At 37.1% G+C, this 21,057-nt stretch overlaps 1 protein-coding gene across 1 annotated transcript in view; it reads left to right on the top strand.

Moving 5' to 3' along the window:
- The window catches only part of GPHN (gephyrin), a gene marked incomplete at its 3' end in the record, with an annotated part of 43,994 nt that overhangs the window by 11,505 nt on the left and 11,432 nt on the right, over nucleotides 1-21,057 (top strand). Inside the window, exons 3-4 of the mRNA XM_010165741.2 lie at nucleotides 14,596-14,690; nucleotides 19,705-19,771. Coding sequence (XP_010164043.2) covers nucleotides 14,596-14,690; nucleotides 19,705-19,771 — 162 coding nt within the window. The remainder of the gene's footprint in view (nucleotides 1-14,595; nucleotides 14,691-19,704; nucleotides 19,772-21,057) is intronic.

Raw genomic sequence — 21,057 nt, 5'->3', positions numbered from 1 at the left:
CTGAGTGCACCTGCTGACCTTGCGGAATTGCTCTTCTGCTGCTTGGCACACCTGCTGACTGTTTGGTACTGCTTTATCGACTTGCTGAATGTGTGGCATTGCCCTCCTGCCTTTTCACCTGCTTCTTGATTATGGTGTCCCCTTACTGCTCTTTGAATCTGCTTACTCACTGATACTTGCTCTTTTGCTGTCCTGTCCACTTGCTTTTATGCCTGGCATTTCGATCATATTGTCCTGCCCACTTGCCTAGATTTTACTTCTAAATATGCACCAGTCTGAAAAAAATTAAAATTGTAAGGAAATGGGGGAAAGAAAATTGTCTGACTCCTTCATTATCTGATTCAGTTCAACATACCAGCCAAAAACTGATCTCAGTACCAGCATTCAGCTTTTTCATAGAACTGCTCAAAACACTTTCCCTCCTTACAAAAAACAAAACAAACAAAAAAACCAAACCAAAGCTGAATTATATTTAGTCTTTGCTTCCATCACTTCATTTGGTAGCTGTATTTCTGTTCAGTAATAATGTATTCCGTATTAAATTCAGTAGTAATTAAATACTAAAACACATCACTAATATGGACAGTATTATATGGACAATTCAGACACATGGTTTGAATCTTGTGACCATCTTATGCTAGGGCAAGAGTTGGACTGATGATCCTTGTGGGTCCCTTCCAACTCACAACATTCTATGATTCTATGATATTACCTACAGTAATTCTCAGAATCTGTGGAAGGTAGGTAATAACCGAGGAAAAAAACAAGCTGTTGCTGAGGCTCAGAAAGAATAAGGTTTGAATGTAGAGCTGTGTTCAGTAAACACAGTGGATCAAAGGAGCTAAATAAGAAATTTTACAGATCTCTTAATTTAAAACACAAGTTTGCAGCTAGTCTAAAAAAGCTATTGAATCAATACAGTATTACCAAACTGCAGTGTGTCGTAGTTGCTGCTTCCGACACTTTCTGTGCTGTGAGAATGGTCATTTGCTAGTTTACAGAAAGCTTTTGTCACTCTCTCACAGATTGAGAAAAAGGACTTGACTACATCTGTAAGGTCCATAGTAAGGGAATAAATCATTGTCATAGCTTAGAGTAAGAAGCAGGATTTCCTGCCACTTTTCTTGAATTCATTTCACTTGACCTCTTTTTTCCTAGCTCTGCCACAGTTTCTAGCTCATTATGACTATTTGTGGTTTTAATTACCCTTTTGAATCCAGAAACAACTAAGAACCAGAGAGAATATTCTGTCATAACGAACCCTGTCATAATAAAAGTCTTCCTAAGCTTAAAATAATAGTAATATTCTTTTAACTTTAGCTTTTAATCTCTCCAGATTTATTATTATTACTTTTGCTATCTTCAGAGATACCCTAAATATGCAAAATTATGTTTAACCATAGAGGCAGGGCAGCATCCCTTGAGTTACTAGCGTCTCTCACCTGTGTGAGACCAGCTGTGGAATCGGAGAGTGACACTGTGGGAGAGCAGCTGGCTCCCAAGCTCCTGACAGCAGCTTACCCCTGTGAAGGAAGAGCCAGTGGGAACCTTCTTCTAGTTTTCACATTAGTCTCTAGAAATCTGGTATACTTGTACCCTGTTCCAAGGAACCGGAGGACACGAACATCAGCCTCTACTCCCCTGCTGTCTCCCAGGCTCTCCTGTCCTCTCTCTTCTCGGCCTTTCCAACCCTCCCTTGCTCCTCCAGGCATATTTGTTTCACGACTTTGCAGACTCTCTTAGACAGTAGGCTGGCAGTCTCTCACTTCCCACCAGCTTCACACTGTTGTGGGGTCTAGTGACAAGAACAGATCTCAGTGGCAATTCTCTTTCTCCTGGCTTTAACTCCCAGTGTTACTTTACTGCTTCCCCAGGCTGTTGTTTGAGAAGTGGCATCGGGTGCTGCAAGGGAGGAGGAATATTCTCTCTAGCGACGCTGCAGGATGCTGCTAGAACTTACTTCTTATCCCAAGAACCAGAAGTCTTTTTTCCATGTGTCATTTTAGTTATTTTAATATATTTTTTTAAAAAAATTAATATTACCTCAGAAAAATTACTAGTTTTCAAATAATATTCAAATTATGTAAACTTTAAACAAAAAGCAGAAAAACATCAGAAGCTTGAAAATAAACACAATCCTTTTTCTTGAATGTATGTAATTTTCTTGCTTGAAAAGTACACCTCCCAGAGAACTGATGCAGTGCTGTCTCAGGCAGCTTCACTGTAAAATATTCATATAAATTAGTTCTCCATCTGCAGTGATCAAGTTGTGGTACAAATATTTTAATCAATTAAAAAAGAAAAGTATTAAGTTGAAAGAATTCATTGGGTTTTTTGTCTTATAAATGAGTTAAAATTTGGTTAAAGAAACAGTTGAAAAATTTACAAAGCCCTGGGAATAATCTTATATCTGTCAAAACCCTGGAACACCCTGGAACAATGAAATACAACATTATTTTGTCTCCTTTTTTTTGTTAATTTTTTGCTTGTATTTTGGTTTGTATTCTTTAATCTCTCCTGTGCACTTTTCAGCAAAAAAATAGCTTCTGGAACAGTTTTGAATAGTTAAGTCTTTCCAGCTTATAGAAATTCCCTTTCCAGGGTAGCTAAATTTTCTGTTATCAGCCTAGTTGTATCTCAGTCTTGTCTTGTTAGCCTCTTTTCCTTCAGTATTATCTCTGATAAAAAAACCTGTAACATTTCTAGAAGTCATTTCCTGAACTACTATGTCTAGATCCTACAGAGTATTTGTCAGGAGAATGTTTTTCATATATCCTCTGCTTGCTTCAGTGCAGTATTTATGTCCGTTAAATCCATTAGAATTTTTACAGTGTGCTTTCTTTATTCTTCTCTGTTTTCTGAAGGCATCCTTTCTGATGATAGTCAGCCCTGTAGCATCTAAGCAGCTAATTTCTTCAGTTGTTTATGAAAAGCAAACGAATTCCTAACTAATGCAGGACTTCTGCTCTCAAAAAGAAAGAGGCATATAATTATTTTGTAACCCTTGGGATTTCCAGGTGTTCCACTGCCCTGATCCACTTAATCACTGCTTTCATTTTCAGCTGAAGTTTTCCATTCTTATAAGAATAAAGTGTCTGACAGTGATTCATATCAACTTGAAATTCAGATTTTATTGTGTCTGTATATTGCTTCTGGGTCCAATTTGAAAAAGTGTTTAATTTTAGACAAGGATGCTTCAGATAAGTATTATGCTAATGCCTTTTGATTCATGCATTGTCATCAGTGATGAAGGCTTTTACTGTCAGAACTTGTGTAACGATTTGAGGAAGGTATATTGATTCCGAGTAAGTTCCAGTGTCTCTCTCCTGTTACCTCTTTATTTAGTGGGTAGATAGCTTTTTTTTTGAAAAATGAGCAGATAGATGCACAAAGCAGATGGAAGAAGCAAGACGATACTGTTTTTACATTATTACTTCTGAGCATCGTAATTTGTAACCCATTTTTTCTTTTATTCTGTTGAAAATATTTGGGAAGATTTTCTTAAAATGTTCTTCAGAGTACAGGCTAGGAAGAGGTGTTTGTGTGGTTATAATGCAGGTTTTAGCTGATTCCTTGTCAAAATAATACCCATGGCTTAAAGTTCGTGAATTTCCATAGCAAATTAAACTGATGTATTCACTGAGTTTATACATGGAAGAAGAGACCCAGTCATCCATCCTTTAATGACTGTTGCAGAATTGTTCTCCTCAAAACATTTCTCTGTTGTGCTGCCCAGTCAAGTTTTAGATTTTGTAGTTGCTGGAGCTTCTTTCACTTCACTGGGAAGTTTGATGAAGACAGATAGATGTCATGGTTCAGAAATTTTATCTGAAACTACACCTGAACTTTTGTTTGATTAGTCCTTCACTGCTCTCATGGTACATCATAACAACACTAAATAATCTTTTCCACCCTCACTGTTTGCTTTCAGGAAATATTTGTACACATTGATTGGGCTTTTTCTTTTAATCTTTTTGCAGATAGACTGTAGATAGACTTTATGAAATAAGTGTGTGGTGCTGCAATCACGTACACCACTCAGGTGGTAGATTTTGCAGATTTCAAAGCTGAAAGAAACCTACACATTGCACCATTTTTTATCTGAGATTCTGGCTATTGCTCCCTTTTCAAGAGTGAAAAAATTATTTCTACTTGCTGACCAGTTCTGTCTTTCCAATCAAATAGTGCTTATGTATCTGGTGGTATATGCAATTAATACAACAACAGCAAGGCCTAGAACTGCAGTGTCTCTCAAATGCTTCTACAGTTCATGCAAGTTTTACTGATTTCTACTGTTCAGCTTTGGTGGTTCCTGGGATGAGAAAAACAGGGCACTGAGTTCTTTCAGATGTCTTTGTCTCCTAGGGATTTTGTTTCCTGCAGCATCTTAATGAGACGCTTCTATTAACTCATCATTGCTCTTTGCAGGCAAGAGAGAGTCTGTAACAGTAGTTTTCTTTTGACTCTTTTAAGCATAGCAAAGATGGATTTACTAACCTAGCTGGAGCCTGGGGTTTTTTCTGTTAATAGCCTGTCGCATTGGCTAGTAAGACAGATTAATATTTTCCCCAGAAATATTTTGTGTCTGTCTTTCTTTCCCTTGTTAGCTTTTTTTTTAAATGAGGTATTTTTTTTTTATTTAACTCATTTAATCAGATACATAGTATTGGGCAGCTAACATTAGGTGCATATGATTTCTATGTTATTCTGAATCAATGTCTTTCATTATCCATATACATTATATAGAAATATTGCTGTCTGGTTTTTTACTTAAGTTAATCTGCTTAGAGCTATGATGTTTGTAGTTGCTGTTCTCTGAATGTGAACACATTGCTGTGGTAGTGAGCTGATTAACATTTATTGCAAGAATCCAGTCCTGTGTATATTTTAAGTACACAGAGGAAGAACTAACTTGTTCCCTGTGCCCATCTAAGAATCTCTTCCGTCTTACCAGTTGATAAAGGCTACTACTTTTCTCAGTGATCCACTTTTGCACACTGCTAGCATAAAAATCAATCTGCTGAAAAAGTTTGGACATAGGTGAATTTTATTAAAAAGCAAAAAGATTTTTCTGCACAACGTGGTCTGTTGCTTTTCAAGCACAGCAGAAGTGTATGTATGTGAGGGGAAGTGCTTCTATACCTATGTTGTTATATCTATATTAATGAAAAGATGCCTCCATTATAAGAACTTCAGGGTTTCAAAATGAAGGGTTGGGCAGTTAGAAGTAAACTGACAGAATTTGCCAATACAATGCAAAGTTGCATTAATGTGAAAGCATTACTGTGTTACAGCTGAGTAATGTCAATAAGCGATTGAACTGGTTTGAGCTAGTGCATGACAGATACTGTAACATCTTCTAAAACTGTAAGAATCTGGTGGTTTGGATACAGAAATGTGTACAGAAAAGAACTTAGAAACAGTGAAATAGACAGAAAACATTTTATACTGGATTTTGTTATATTGTTAACTATTACCTAAACGAATAATTAAATAGTAAATTCAATTTCCAGAGGAAAAGGTCAGCTTAATATATTTAATATTCCTCATTCATTGTAGATTTAGAATTCTACTGTCTTCTGTTTCAGTGCTCTGTGCTGCAGTGTTCTCAATAAAGTACTTTCCATCTTCTCTTTGAGAAACTTTCTCATCCAGTTGTTTCCATGAGAATCTTGGAGGAAAAAAATGTGATTTGTGCCTGTATAGGAAATTGTTTGACAGAATGCACGGTAGGTCATTTTGACTTTCAAAATCTGTTCAGTTGTTCAGTTCTAATGAGTGCATCATTCACATGTACCTAAATCGACAACTGTTCAGACTCTACGCACATGAATTGCATCACTGGATCTTACTGAAGAATCTTTTCTATAAGTTTTTAGGTTATGGCAGTTCCTTAAAGCTGTTGTTATTAGACATGCTTTATTCTTTACTTGGGGAGTAAAGATACTATGTACAGGAATTTTAAGACAAAATAAAGTACTTTTTGTAGTTCTTGTATATTCTTGAAAAATTATCACTCAGTAGTCCGTCCTTTGTACTGTAGAAGGTGTATTCTAGGAAGGATTTTTTTTTTTAATCTTCAACATTGATGATTTGAGATCTGAAGTTGTTTGGAGGAGCTACTTTACCTGTAGCAGAAACTGACTGGAGTTTCAAAGTACAAATATTTCATATGCAATATTTGTTCTTGGCAGCATTCTCCAAAGAAGAGTGTTCCACATCTCAATCTCAGTAGCAAATGCATTGTAACTAAAGCATTGCAAAAACATTTATTTACAGAAGTGAAACTGCAAATAAAACCTTTTTATTCTTTCACTGCTCAAGAGACTGGAAAGTTCTCAAGAGAAAGCAGCATACATTTCTGCCCAGTGGCCTCATTCTTTGTGTGTACTGGTGAGCATCTCTAAGAGTCGGGTCATTTCTCTTCCTGTGATACTAATATCACAACTAGGTAAAAGTGACAGATTTGTCTGTCTTACAGAGTTCTAGACTTCATTTCCCGCCCCCCCGTATATAAAGAATCCAAGTTTGGCACTAGTTCACTAGTTTTATATGAAATTCAGCTAACTGTTCCCTGACTCCCCTTTGGTATAAATACATAGTCTAGAAGATAGTACACATAACCAGAAGCACTGAAGAAGGTATTTTTTTTTGTGAGACAGTACTCCCTACTTATTATACCATTAGTTAAAGCTCATTACATTGTCAGCTGCATTAATTGTAGAATTCTTATTTATACTCTTATTGAGATATGGTAGGTTTTCTTAATGATACTCATTTTTCTCATTTCTGCTATCAGAGAACAAGATTTTTCAATTCTCAGGTTTTGCTCCACTTTTTAAAGAATTTTGCAAAAGTCCTAACAGATTGCATAGATTTTTACATTTTGTATTAAATATAAAGCAGTTTGAAGTAACTGAGGAAAAACCTAAAAGAATAATAAAGATTAATAGATAAAATTTTAACAGTGTTTTGTAATAGCAGAATGGTGTTACTACCTTTACCAGCAAGTCTTCAGCTCTGCTACTTTTGTTGGACAGCCAGGGCTTCATTTTTACATGAAGTTGAGTTGAAGTGGGAAGCCCAGCAGTTTGCACATGAAACAGAGGGCTGAAAAAGGAAGTAGGCACCTGACCATTCCTTATAAGCAAGTGCAGTGGCTTGTTTCCAGCTGTTGTTTTAATAAGCTAATCCTCCTAACCCCTCCTCCTTTTCAAATACTCTGCCTTCTGACACTGGCTTAGCACACACTGCTATACAGCTGTAGCATACTGCATACATCTTCATAGAGCCTAAATGCATTCCTCATAGTGCAGAAAAGTATCTAGTAAACGTTTTCTTTGTTTGGTTAACTGTTTCTAAAAATGATTGTTGTGTTGGTTTTACAGCATTTTATGGGGGGGCAGTATCATAAAATTAATATCAGCTTGTATGGCATAAATATTTTATACACATTTACTATCTTGAAACTTTGTTTAGCAATCAGGATTTTTTAAAAAATAGTAGTGGTAGTAACACTTCATATATATTAGAAGTGATATTTAGAAGATGCACATGGTTTGGTTGCCCAGATGCACCAATTTCATTAACATTTCTGTTACAAAAATGGGGCAGGCAAATCACTGATCTGTGAAGTTTATGTAAATCAAATGCAACCAGGTTTAGCTCAAAACTTAGATATAAACCTAATGAGGTGCAGGAACAAGTTACAAATGCCACAATGTTGCTTTCTATAGTATATTCATTTAAATTTTCAGCTTCTTTATTATGTATGAAAATGTGAAGCATCTTCCCCAGAATGTTTTGCAAGCTGTAAGTAAAAATGAAACTGAGCGTTATGAAGTAAATCTTTTGGTTAGTTTGATTTCAGTTGAAGAAAACAAGGTCTTTTAAGGAAAGTTGCAATAAATACTAAAACTTTTATTAGCTAATATACACTTAGGTAATTCTTTGTTTACAAAAATAACTATAATTGGAGTCCAACTATTAAATATATTAATGACTTGGTCACATCACTGTGAGACGTACCTCTAGCAGCCAGTTGCTTTTTATGGTCAGATACATATTTGAATTGTACTGATAGAATTGTTTACTGATAACGATTTATAAACAAGAAGGACATTGAATTAGCTCCTGGCCTCTGAGTCTCATGCCATAGGCATTAGGTTACAATAAATGGTACAATGGTTCCCAGTGAAGAGAGAGAGAATTTGGAGGGGGTAAATTGCAGGCAGAGGGAACCAGGGATATGGGGAGAAACAGAGAAAACAGAGTCTATATGTAACCTAATCTAATAACAGTTATTGCTGAGACACTTTTATTCCTTACCCAGCCAAATTCTGTAGGGTCATTCTGTGATGTTTGGGAACGTGGTGGCAGCAGAGTCACTGCAAATACGCTGAGAGTGCCAGCAGACTTCACATCAGCATTCATGTGCTGCAGAATTCTTGTCAGTGCAAATGCATTATTGGTGCGTGCAGAGTTCATTTGTAGTTGGCTGCATTAATCAGAGTTTCATCCACCTTTGGCTGTTTGCAGATTTGAGTTGGGAGAAGAAGAGGAAAAAGAACATGTAATCAGGTCAGTTACTGGAGGAATATGTACCAAGCTCACCACTGATAAGAGGGAGAGGTGATAGAGTAAATCACCCTAATATGTTTTGACATGTTTTGTTTTATTTTATGTATAATAATTCTATAAAAGCCTGGGAGAGCTCTCTGCATGTGTCTATGTGTGTCAGATACACAAAGCAGCATTTAACTTCAAAAAGACCCAACAGGAACATCAAAATGGGGACTCGCCAGACTTAGTCCAAGTTCCTTACTGTACAGTAAAATAGGCAGAAGCCTGGATGGTCACTTCATGAGGAGGAGCAAACACAAGCATCAAGGGCAGCACTGTCCTAATGTCTGCCTAGCCACCACCAGTCCATCCTGTGAGCCCAAACATAGTGATTGGTGCTTACTTTAGCCTTATGTCAGTTATTCTCCACTCTGGGACTCTAAAGCAGTGATGGGTTTTTACAGACACATATCATTAGCACTCATGGATAACTTATTGTTGAGGAAATTATGACTGTCAGGCTATTACTTTTCAGGTGCATGTGTCCAGGTTCAGTGGTGTGGGTGTGAATCTGTCAAAAGATGTGGAATGACAGCAAACACCTACTTCTGGGATCTACCCTGTCCAGAAGCAGCTAGACATTGCCCTCTGGATGCAGGCCATTCCTGACTTACATGGATCAGTGACAACTAATTTAACATCGAGAAGTCAATGATAATCTTAATTGCATACATGTGAAAGGAGAGCCATTGCATGGTGTATCTCTGGCTCTATCACCCGAATGATGTGTTAGGGCTGCTATGCTGTTAGAAAGTTATTAACTTTGATGACAAGTTGATAGACTTTAACAAACGTGCTTGACTTCGATTGCTTTGCAGCAATAACATATGTGATTGGTTTTATCCATTTGTCAAATTAACTGAGCAATTAGCCAAAGAAATTTGATTTTTGGAGAACAGCAGAGAGCATGGTATCTGTCAAGTCTTCCATCTGTAAAAAAGATACAGAATATCATCACACACATTATTAGGGGCAGGGCATAAGAAAAATTCAAGGAAAGACAGCATGACAGCGAGAATGAGTGACTGAAAATTGATCCTTATCCAAAAACATTTCAGTGCATTTAAAGAAACCAACTGCTGCAACCTGTATTTCTTATTGTACTAAGAGAAGAAAAAGATAAGTGATTTTTAGGTGAGAAGCTCTAATCAGTCTAGCTGCGTGTAAGCTCCATTTTCTCCCCTGCAAAATAAGAGTAAGGAAGTAGAGAATAACCTGAAATCGCTGACTTGTGAATAAAAATCACAGGCAGACGTGTTATCTCCAACAGAGGTATACTGAATAACCTTGAAGAAGGTATCTCATCTCCAAGCTGAGAGATGCAATATTAGTTCCTAAAGTACACACTTCTTACACAACTGGTTGATAGACGTGAATGACATTTTTGTTGCATATTTGACTCATTATCTCCATAGTTCTTTGTCCAGTCTTCTGAGGTTTGACTATGGTCTCTGAGCTCTGTTGCAGAGGGTATATAGGTATTTCTTTGGTTTGGCCCTTTAAAGACTTCTGCTTTCACTGAAAAGCTCAAATAGGTAATAAAATGTTATCTATGCTAATTCTGTAGTCTGTTAAATATAAATTACCTCCAAATTTGTCCATTAATTTGCATAAAATAGCTTTATGGCGTGCTATGCAGAGTCATAGATTTTAACTTTTTCAACAGAAATATTTTCAGCGGAAGCAGTCTCAGTCATCTTAATTTAATCACATTTTTTATGACTTCTTAGTCTCATATTTGCATTTTAGTTGAAGAGACAAAACTGTGTTACCATCTCAAAACTGCTGAAGAGTATATGAAATGTCTCAGATCATTACTTACTATTGAGGTCAAACTTTTTTATGTTTGATACCTGAAAGACAAAGATAAGGAGTTTTTTAACATTTCAAGAAGAGTAGTCCTAGTTTTTTTAATTAAAATCAGTCTGCAGTGGGTATGTCCTCCAGAAGCTGCCTGAGAGGGCTTCCACAGGTTAGGAACTGAACTAACTTAATTTATATGGAGGCAAAGAAAGGCAGTGAAGCAGCAGAGAACTCTGTGAAACCGCTTGGCAGCGAGCCATCTGTTAAGCAACCACAACTACGTCAAAGGTAGCTAAAAATATATCAGTGGGTTTGGGAACATAACGCCCTAACTCCAATGAAAAGGCACTTTGAAAACAATAAAAAATGTGTTTTAAAATAAATTGTGTTTATTCATATACCAATGAAATATAAGACCTGTTCTCATAGACATTACTAGTAAGTCCTGAATAGTTCCGCGAAATAATTATTTAATTGTTAGTCTCTACTTCTCCTCTCTGGAGTAGAAGCTACCATTTTATTTCAGTGCCATTGTGTCTCTCCCTGGTTCCCCTACGGTCTGACACTTCTGATGTGTACTGTCTTCCTTTTTGCTTCTCCTGAGTTTTTCCCTCATGTTTTGTCTGTCCAAGCTGCCTTGTGCAGTCTTATTTCCATCCCACTCACTTCATTCACTCACCCTTGCTCTACTGTCATCCCTGCCCTTCTGACAGTCCTGCTGCTTGGGCTTCCTCTCTGTAATTCTGTCATACTACCTCATCTTCCTTCTTCTCACATTCCCTTCTCCCATCTAAACTACAAACCTTGCCTTTCTTTGCAACCTCCAAACTGTCCTTTCTGCATTTCTGACTCTCTCCTGAACTCTTGCTTTTACCTTCAAATGTCTCCACCTCTGTGGAACCCCTCTCTTCCACCTCCATCTTGTATGATCTGTCTTCTTTGCACTACTGCCTTTTGCTGGAGAAACTGGTGACACTTCCTTTTTGTTATTTTAGTATTTTATGCAAAGGTACTCCAATATTTTCTACCTACTTGTATGGGACGAAAATTCATCAGCTTCAGGTTTGAGAAATTTGTGTATGGCTTCAGTCCTGATGAAGCATCAGTGTGACAGCTCTGAATGAAGTCTCATCATTTTTTCCTGCTTCTGCCCACACAGTAGTGTCGTCATCGCTGTTGTAAGAGAGCCGGGGGCACTGGCCTTGATTTGTGATTCATTTTGTGCCGACACTATAGCCCCCTGCAACAGGCAAAAGCTGGCTGATGGTGAGACCAGCATGAAAAAACTGCCCATGAAACAGAGTTTAACAGTCTTACTTAAGCCTTGCTAGAGTACTAGTAAAATGTGAAGGTGCTGAGTCACTAATTCTTTAATAGTTTGCATGCATGTAGATGTTGGTACCAGGCAGTTAACTCCTGAGCTGGGCACAGATGAAAATCTAGTTTTGACATCTCTCTTCCACCCTTCCTTCAAACCTGAAAGAAGTATTAGCAAACCTGGCTACCAGCACTTTGGTACATTGTTAGGTCAAACAAAGAGTTGTTACAGATAGACACAAAGTATCTGCAGATCGCTGCAGCACAGTGAATTTCATTCATATATAAATAGCTAATTAAGAGTGTGCTTCCCAGTGTGATGGTGATTTCAGTTCCTGTACACTGCACATTTTAAGTCGTGCTATTTGAGGACATCCCAAGAGTGGACTTTCCAGTGGCTGATTTCAAGAGCAGATGTCACTGTAAAAGTTATTTACTTATCAGCAGCCTTTTTGGCTACATCCATCCAGTCAGGCTACAAATATGAAAATAGGAAGCATTCCCCTGATTATAGAAGTCTGCCTGCAGTAATAAATATAAGCATATATATTTTGAAACAAGTATTTTTAGAAACTTCTGTTGAGGGATGTACTGCTGTTTGGACTTTCTGCCCTTTCAGATTTTGTTGCTTAGTCTATACATTTTTAATAATCACATTGCCTGCTAGCAGTGACATTTTGTGAAGGTCATTTTTCTTGTGAAGTTGGAGAATGGACTTGAAATTCACTGAAGGACTCCCCCAGCTGCAGGATCATTGTTTATGGAACTCTCTTGCATCTTGTACTACCTTTGAAGCGTGTTTAGAATTTTAACTAATGATATCTTCAAAGTGTCACTGTGCTCAAGGGCAAGAAAGAAATCTCAAAATGCACCTTATATTTAAAACCAGTTTTGAACAGCTTTGAAGCATGGTATTAGCTGAAAATAAAAGGCATAGATATAGACGTACTATGTATGCACAGATAGATAGAGAATTACAAGTTTCACCAACTTTTTCATTGTCAGCAAAGTGTTCCTTCACCATTGCAATGCCTTTTTCTTCTATACAATAAAAATAATCAAGTCTATGGGTGGTAAGAATTTTTAATGTGATTGATAATTTGATACCTTAGTAGGTATCAAATTAGGCAGTCTCCCTCAGTGGAGAGGTTTTAGTTTTCTCTTCATCATTCCTAGCCTGCTGCTTCTCATTTCGCCTGTGTAAAAATACAGACACTGGATTGTATTTATATGCCTTTTCTGTTTCTGAGTAGAGGATGGCAAATACTAAAACCAAAATGCTATGTTTGAAATAAAAGAGACTGTGGTGTCAGATATTGAATTAAAATTGCTTGGTTTTGTATGAACCAAAGTTTCTGCTTCCCACAGCTACCATTGGGCACATACCAAGTTTGCTTATTAATAAAAGATCTGAAAGTTTACTTGGTAGATCTAGCTGATGTCTTCTGGTACTGACATATTCCTTTAAATCATCTTAAATATTAGTGGCAATGTTTGAGCATATAGCCACTTGAATATGTGTATTGTTCAGGTATATTTTTTTTCTGTTTTATTTATTGCTTCCTGTAAGTGTTTTAGCTGTGTAGCCAGTGTAGGACTCCTGGATCATTCTCATAGGATGCTATTGGGTTAATTCTGTCTTTTTCCTTCTCTATGACTTTATTTTCTATTTGTAAACTAGGAGCTTACAAAAGTATAAGGATGTGATTTATAATTTAATATTTCCCACAAAATAATTTGTCTAGTTTTCTTACATTTTATTATTTTGCTATATCAAACTGCCAAGAAAATTCAGCTTATTCAGAGTGTCCTTATATTTAAGATGTGCTTTTCTATTTTGATAGCTGTACCATCAAAGTGTTGCAGTTTGGCTGGCTGTTTTACAATGGATTTCACAGTTTTATGAGCATTGCTAACATTTTAGTTGTGCCAAATAACTTAGAATCTTGTTTCAGAACATGAGACAAGATGATCCACTGAACAGCAACTACTGTGAGGGAAGTGAAGAGAGGGTAGGACTGTAACCTGCCTTTGAGGTGTTATGCCCTAACTAAAGTTAGAAGTTGGGAGACTGGACAGATTGTGCATTTGAGAAAATTTGTGTTAGGAAGTAAGGACAGAAGGTGGTGCACATCCTGGAAAAATAATTTTCCATTTGATTCCTTGTGTGGAAAAAGGACTAAAAAGACAAGACTTTTCAGACTCTGCTTCTAGGCTTCTCAGTGTCCACTGCATGTGGACTGTTTGTGAATAAAAGCCACCAGCCTGTTTGGAACTGCTGTTTTGCTGACATGGTCAAAAGGGAAGGCCTCAGCCTCTGGCCATTATCATTACCATCTTACTATTTTCCTGCCTGCCTGCTACCTGGGCTTCCCTTTGCAAATTTTTTTTTTCTGTCTTCTGCACAGACCGACTCACCCTTCTCATGCCTGGGAAAATCTCAACGGGAAAATGCACATGAGGTTGATGAGGAAGAGAAGGCAGTTACATTTGGTCTTTTCTTTGCTTATTCCCAAACATTCTTTCCTTTCTGTTAGAGGGAGTTGTTGTTATTTGTGTGGTGTTGGTTAACATTTCCTACATATATAGGGTCCTGACTTTTAACATTTTCTATAGGAGTCCTTACAAGACAGCTAACAGTGCTTCTTCCCAACCCCTTGTCTTCCCCCGTTTTACACAACTAAGAGAAAATTCTTTAACATATTTCAGTGTTGAGAATGTAGCAAGGACATCTCTTGGCAGAAACAAAAAAAAAAAAAAAAGGAGAAATTCTTACTCAAATTTTAGCTGGTTTCTTATTTTTCTTGTCCTTGTACTTCTTCACTCACTTTGCTCTTTAATCTTTCATTGCAGGCCACTAAAGAAGTAATAGAACGAGAAGCCCCAGGGATGGCCCTTGCAATGCTGATGGGATCACTTAATGTTACTCCTCTGGGCATGCTCTCTAGGTAAGACTATTTCCTTCAAAATATGAGGTGAACTATTTCTTTAGAAATAGTCATCCATTGTCATGAAATGGCTATCACAAATATCTGAAGATTGCCATTGTTATCAAGACTAGAAGTCTTAATTTCAGAGAAGTGTCCAAATTCCAAGAATGGTAATTGTATTCTCTCACTTAATTCCCTTTGTTGTCTCCATTAGACACTATATCCTGCTGTATTTTCTGTGCTGGGTTATTTGTAATATTGATGCATGCTGTTAAACAGCTGTCTTCATCCTAGAGCTGTGTTATTTCAGTGATGAGTGAAAAATTCTTCTATACATTGTTCATCAAGTACTAAAATGCTTTGTTTAGAAAAAAAACCTTTGATAAATACAAATGTATTGTTTTGATACTGCTTTTATTCCAGTATCAGCAAAAGCTCTGAATAAGTTACATGGTATTTTATACCATGCTTTCAGATACAGTACTTTAACTCCTAGGGTCTGGCATTTTCTACTGAATAATTAGTAACTGTTTCTCTGCCTGTTGGTGTTTCTTTTTTATCAGTGGCATCTCTTGTTTTTCAATATCATCCTGTATTTCTTTCTGGAGTTGTTTTTTAGTTCATTCCTTCCATTTACCTCATTTTACCTATGATAGACTTAGTAATATCAATACCTTTCATAAGTTAGTTTATGCTTGCACATTATTGCAAGATGACTAAGAAATAATAGCTGTTACAGGTTTTAGATTTGTAATAAGCAAATAGCAATAATTATAAAAGAAGTAAAGAAGGAACTTTCAAATCTGCAACTTTGTATTCAGATACTTGCATTTTTAAAGCACATTTAGATGAGACTTTTCATATCACATGTCTGAAAGGGCCACCTTACCAAGTTAACGCCTTCAGATTCTGTCCAAATTAGCAAGTATTTTCATTTTTTTATCTGATCTAATTTTTTATAGTTAGTGTTTGTCAGAAAGGCAAGGATAACAAGAGTGCTGCCACCAGGAGAGGAAAAGGTTAATTTAGGTGTTCTGTTTCTGATCAAGAAAAGGATAGCCATTTAGACGTGACTAGCAACTTTGATTTAGGATGTAGTGTGAAAGGATGTTGCAGTGGTAGTGGAATCAAAATGCTGTATTGCAACCTGACCCTTCTGTACATATAGTAAGAAAATGTCCCTTAAACAACAGCCACTTTCAGTAGGAATTGATGTCAGTGATGGGAGATATCATTGCAAAGATCTGCATGCTATCAAATTAAAAAATTTCTCAGTGAAAACCTTTACTTCAGACCTAAAAGTAATCAGCATTCAAAATTCCTTCTTAGAACACTATTCAGATCATAAAGCACACAAAAATTACAAAATTACAGCTTTATGGTTTCTTGTGCAGTCTCAGTTTTGCATGCATGCTCATTTGTTATGATTACATTTTTTTTTAGAATTCCTCTGCAAATGCTTAAGATGGAGAAAGGAAATTTGATCTTCTTTGTTTTGGTTGTCCTATGTGTAATCCTGTGTCAGTTTTGGTGCTCTTTATTCAGAACGCAGACTCTGAATGCAGACTCACTTCCTCTGGGATTTTTCTTACATCATATATTATTATAAGACACAAATTGTTAATATATTTTCATAGAAAATTCTGCAAACTGAGGTAGTGTTGTAAACCCCCTTACCATGAGAACTAAGGCACACATGAAGAGAGGTCAAAAACATCCACTAATTTTAGGTACACAGTTTGAGAAATTTGGATCCTAATTTTTCAAAGTATTTAACATTAAATTTTTCTTGTCCTAAGCTTACTTCTCATTGACTTAACTTTTAAATGGAGTTCTGATGGATAGTTCTGCATGTAATTTCTTTGACTTTTCAAAAAAACAAAAGCAGAAGCTCCATTATGCAACATTAAACTGACACTTCTATAAATCACCTGCAGATTTGGAAATGTTAGGTCAATTATGTTGAATTTTATCACATGAACTTTTAAAAATTTTTATAAGTTATAGGCTTTCTTCCTGACTATGGGCCAGCATTAGGAAGCAGTGAGTTATTTTATAGACTATTCACAAAATGTTCACAAAAACTTATGGGCAAATGAGGGGCAGAGAGACTCTCATAGCTCAGATTCAGTCCCAAGATCCAGCAGGGTGTATCTTAGAGCGTCATAGACCTTTTTATGTGTTTCCTGAAAGTGTTTCCTTTTCTTCTTTGTGACATTCCAAAACTGTCCTTGTCTCAGAATTATCTCTTCCCTTCACTCAGTTCCTTACCTGACAACTCCACATGCCATTACAGTCTTTATTGAGGCTTTTTAAAGCACTCTCTGTCTCCTTGCCCATCTAATCTGCTTTTACCAGCATAGTCTCTTCCCAGGGAGATCATGTATTTTTCCCAAAGAGATTATGTTCTCCATTCCCACTTCTGCATCAGACCTGTATTTCTTTCCTACCATATCCATTTTTTCTTTCTCCCTGTCATGGTTTAACCTGAGCTGGCAACTATGGTACCACACAGCTTCTCACTCTCTCGTCTCCTCCACTCACTCAGTGAGATGGGGAAGAGAATCGGAAAAAAAGTAAAACTTGTGTGTCAAGATAAAGACAGTTTAATAGGACAGAGGAGGAAGACATAATAATGATAATAATATGCAAAACAAGTGATGCACAATGCAATTGCTCACCACTCACTGACTGATTCCCAACCTGTCCCCTAGCAGTGGTTTTCTGCCCCCCAGCCAACTGCCCCAGTTTATATGCTGGGCATGACATCATTTGGTATAGAATATCCCTTTGGCCAGTTTTGGAGAGCTCTCCTGGCTGTGCCCCCTCCCAGTTTCTTGTGCACTTCTAGCCTTCTCGCTGGCAAGGCATGAGAAGCTGAAAAGTCCTTGACTTGGTGTTTAGAAAGAATTAAAGCATCAGTGTATTGTCAATATTATTCTCACATTCAATCCAAAGTACAGCACTATACCAGCTACTAGGAAGAAAATCAACTCTGTCCCAGACAAAACCAGGGCACTCCCGCGTCCTGTTTTTCCTTCCGCTCCCTTGCTCCTATTTATATTCTTCTTTCTCAGACTTCTTTGTTTTTTCTTAAAATTTCTGTCCACTGCATCACAAGGCTGAGGATAACATAAGATCCACAGAATTTCCCTCAACTGTTCAACATTTGGAGGAATATCATTAATTTATCTCTCAAATTACCCAGAATGTTTTATGCTGTGAGCACACACAATATTTTTTGCAAGCCATGCGATTCTTCGATACTTTTACTTACTTTTGCATGCTCTCTTGAGAAGTTTTTGGCAGCTGCATTTCTGTTTTAAGCCACTAGATGTGATTACTGGCAGCCAAAACTTGAAGCTTTCAGGAGAACGGCTGCTGGTTTAGTCCTTTTTAGTTACTGGTTTGTTGTACTGGTCATTTAGCTTATAATATTCAAAATTATTTAAAGCAGAATAAAAAAGCCAAGAAGAAAATTATTAAAGGAGCTATCTCCCAAACACAGTTCTACCTCTTTTTAATTCCTCTGTGGATAATTCCTATTTCCTTTGAATTCCATTTTGAATCTGCCATAAACTCTGTCCCACGTAAGGAATTTGCTGGAGGTTGTACTCTGTAAGTTTGACTACTGCAACAAGAGGAAATAAGCACATTTCTTTCACTCAGGCTCTTCACCTTTGCATTTCAATGGAACATTCCTCAACTACTTGGAATTCTTTCTTAACTCAGGGTATATAGTGTGCAAGAAGTGAGTATGGGAAAACAGGCTAGCAGTCAGGCAGTATTCAAACTGCCAGTTGAAAATAAGACTTCTCTTCAGGCTGGCTTGACTGTGATATCAGAAGTTCATTTTGTGGCACAAAAACGGTCTCTGGGCTATTTAATTGTGAGCATTATGACAGCTGTCACTGGGATACTTGCTACCCTGCCAGAAAATGCCATGCTACCAATAAATGACATTAATCACTGAGAATTTTTTGTATAAGAAGAAATCCAGGGAAGTTGGCTACCCCAAAAATCATGTCCTTTGGCTCAAAATTTTTGGTAATGCCCTATCAAAAGATCGCTTTCGTTTTTATTCTGTCTTCACTTATGGCTCATGTTTGTTTTTGATAAAGAGATTGTTGCACAATTTTTCTCAACTGTAGTCTCCATATCTTTGTGGTTTGGTTTTGTCCTTTTACTTTTTTCTTATTCGTATATCCTAGCCCTAAGCTTTTCATCACTGGTTTCATAAACAGTGGAGAAGAGCAGGAGACAGTCTTTACAACCTCAAGTCAGAATCTAGTAATTTTTTTTTTTTTTTTCAAATATTTAGCTAAAAGGAGAAAGAGGCAAACTGTAAAACACAGAAACCATTCAGCACTTGGATGCCTAAGTTCATCCCTGCATCAAGACCAAAGGAATTCCCTGAAGACAAAAAATAAAATCAAATCTTCCAACTTTGATAGTTGGTTTCATCTTTTTTTTTGAGGAGGAAGGAAAGATTGTTGGGAAGAATAAGATATGAATTGCATAAGTGCAATTTTTACTTGAGAATTACTTCCCCCTGTGCTTTTCTTATGTCTTATCTTAAAAAAAAATAAAAATAAAAAAAGTCATATTTGAATTAATGCAACCAGCATGTTGGTTAGTATTTTTACCTGGCAAGGGAAATAGTGTTAGACACCTTTAGTTACGTTACAAAGGAACCAGGTATATGAACAAATAGGGACTATGTCAAAGAATGTATTGAATGCAAGTAAACAATAGAATTAAGGGAGCTACACAGATCAAAAAAAATAGAAATCTAGCCAGTGTTTATACTTTCAATTAAATGTTAGACTCTGTCAGCCTTGTTTGATGCTTTTTCAGCTCAGCTTCTCCTGAGCTGTTTTATGAGAACATGATCAGCAAATATTTTTAGATGCTGGAAACTGAGTTTACAAATTCTGATAAATAATAGTATTTATCTTAAATGCTCTGTTCTTGTTTCTATAGTGGAGAAAGCTGCATGCAAGAATTTCACTCTGAGTTTCTTTCTTTTCAGACCTGTGTGTGGAATCAGAGGGAAAACTCTCATAATTAATCTGCCAGGTAGCAAGAAAGGGTCACAGGTAAGAAGTGTTCTTACTGATCTGCTCCTGAGGACCCGTGATGAGTGCCTCCCATTGTTCTAAATGGTAGAAAGTACCCACTACAACAAATTTTACAAAAGTGAATTGAAATGCATGTTCATATCTGAACACACCCATCACTCTCAGTCAGGGGTGATACAATTTTGATCTGATTGAAGGTACTGTGTGACCAGGACACAGTGCAAGAGAGCACTCCCTGTAGCAGGCAATGCTGATGTGGAGTCTAATGGTCTCTTACACTTCCCCCTTCTCCTCTGGTCAGTCTGTACCTGATGTCTGTGTTGTCTACAGCTTCCAAGAAAGTGTTCTTTTTCACACAGAAGTAAGAGGAAGGCCTAGTGTGTGTGGTAGAACTTGCTGGAATATGATGAATATTCACAATTTTGGTCAGCAAGAGGGGAAAAAAAGCAACATCATTTTTAAGAGTTTGAGGATTTCTTAAATATTTTGGATATGAGTATCAGACTTTACACCCTTTATACAGTTTGTTTTCTTCCTGCGTTATGCTCAGTTTGGATAGGGAAGTTAGGCTTTATGTTTTTACTCATGCTTCATTTCTGCCTGTAGAGCTGAGAGAGACACAATTAAACATCAGGAGGAATTTTTTTGTGTGTGTTCGTAGGGCTAGATCTTTCCACTGCTCTTTCTTTCTGTGTAGTTGGCTGATAGATCCAGAAAAACAACCTTCTCTACACCAATACTGCTAAGCTGAATAGTGGGCTGTACAACATGATAGAAAACTGTTAAGGTAGATCCCCCATCAGTCACGAGAACGTATTTCTCCAGGGCTCAGAGTATGTCAGTGACCCTGTTAGAAAATATCTTTACCTCTGACCTCTAACAAATGCATACCTGGTAGCTTATCAATGTCTTCTGAACCAGTAGTTCCCAATCACAGAGGAGACAGTACTGTGTTTGTCAGCACAGCCCTGGAGTCACTGTCGCTTGAAAGAACTTATCTCTGGGCATAAATAAAGAATGTTTATGTGGGCTGTCACCTGAAAGTGGAAGAGGAAATGTTTTGAATACTATTATCTTAAGCAACCGTCACAGGTTTTCAGGTACATTGTGTGCATGTTTCAGTTCAAGGACTCAGTGAACCCTTCTGTGATTCTGCCATTCTTTAGAGCCTTTTTAGGAAATCTAGTGAGACTCTGTAATTGAAAAGAAATTTTAAAGCCCTCAAAACATGCAACAAGCATTGGAGAATGCTGGGGCAGGAGTATACCTACTTGAAAGTCTTCACATTATGAGTGGGAAGTTGT

Source organism: Antrostomus carolinensis, unplaced genomic scaffold (genome assembly GCF_000700745.2).
Source record: "Antrostomus carolinensis isolate BGI_N321 unplaced genomic scaffold, ASM70074v2 scaffold744, whole genome shotgun sequence".
NCBI classification, from domain to species: Eukaryota; Metazoa; Chordata; class Aves; order Caprimulgiformes; family Caprimulgidae; genus Antrostomus; species Antrostomus carolinensis.
Note: the sequence above shows the minus strand (reverse complement) of the source record. Positions and strands in the feature narration are given on the sequence as shown.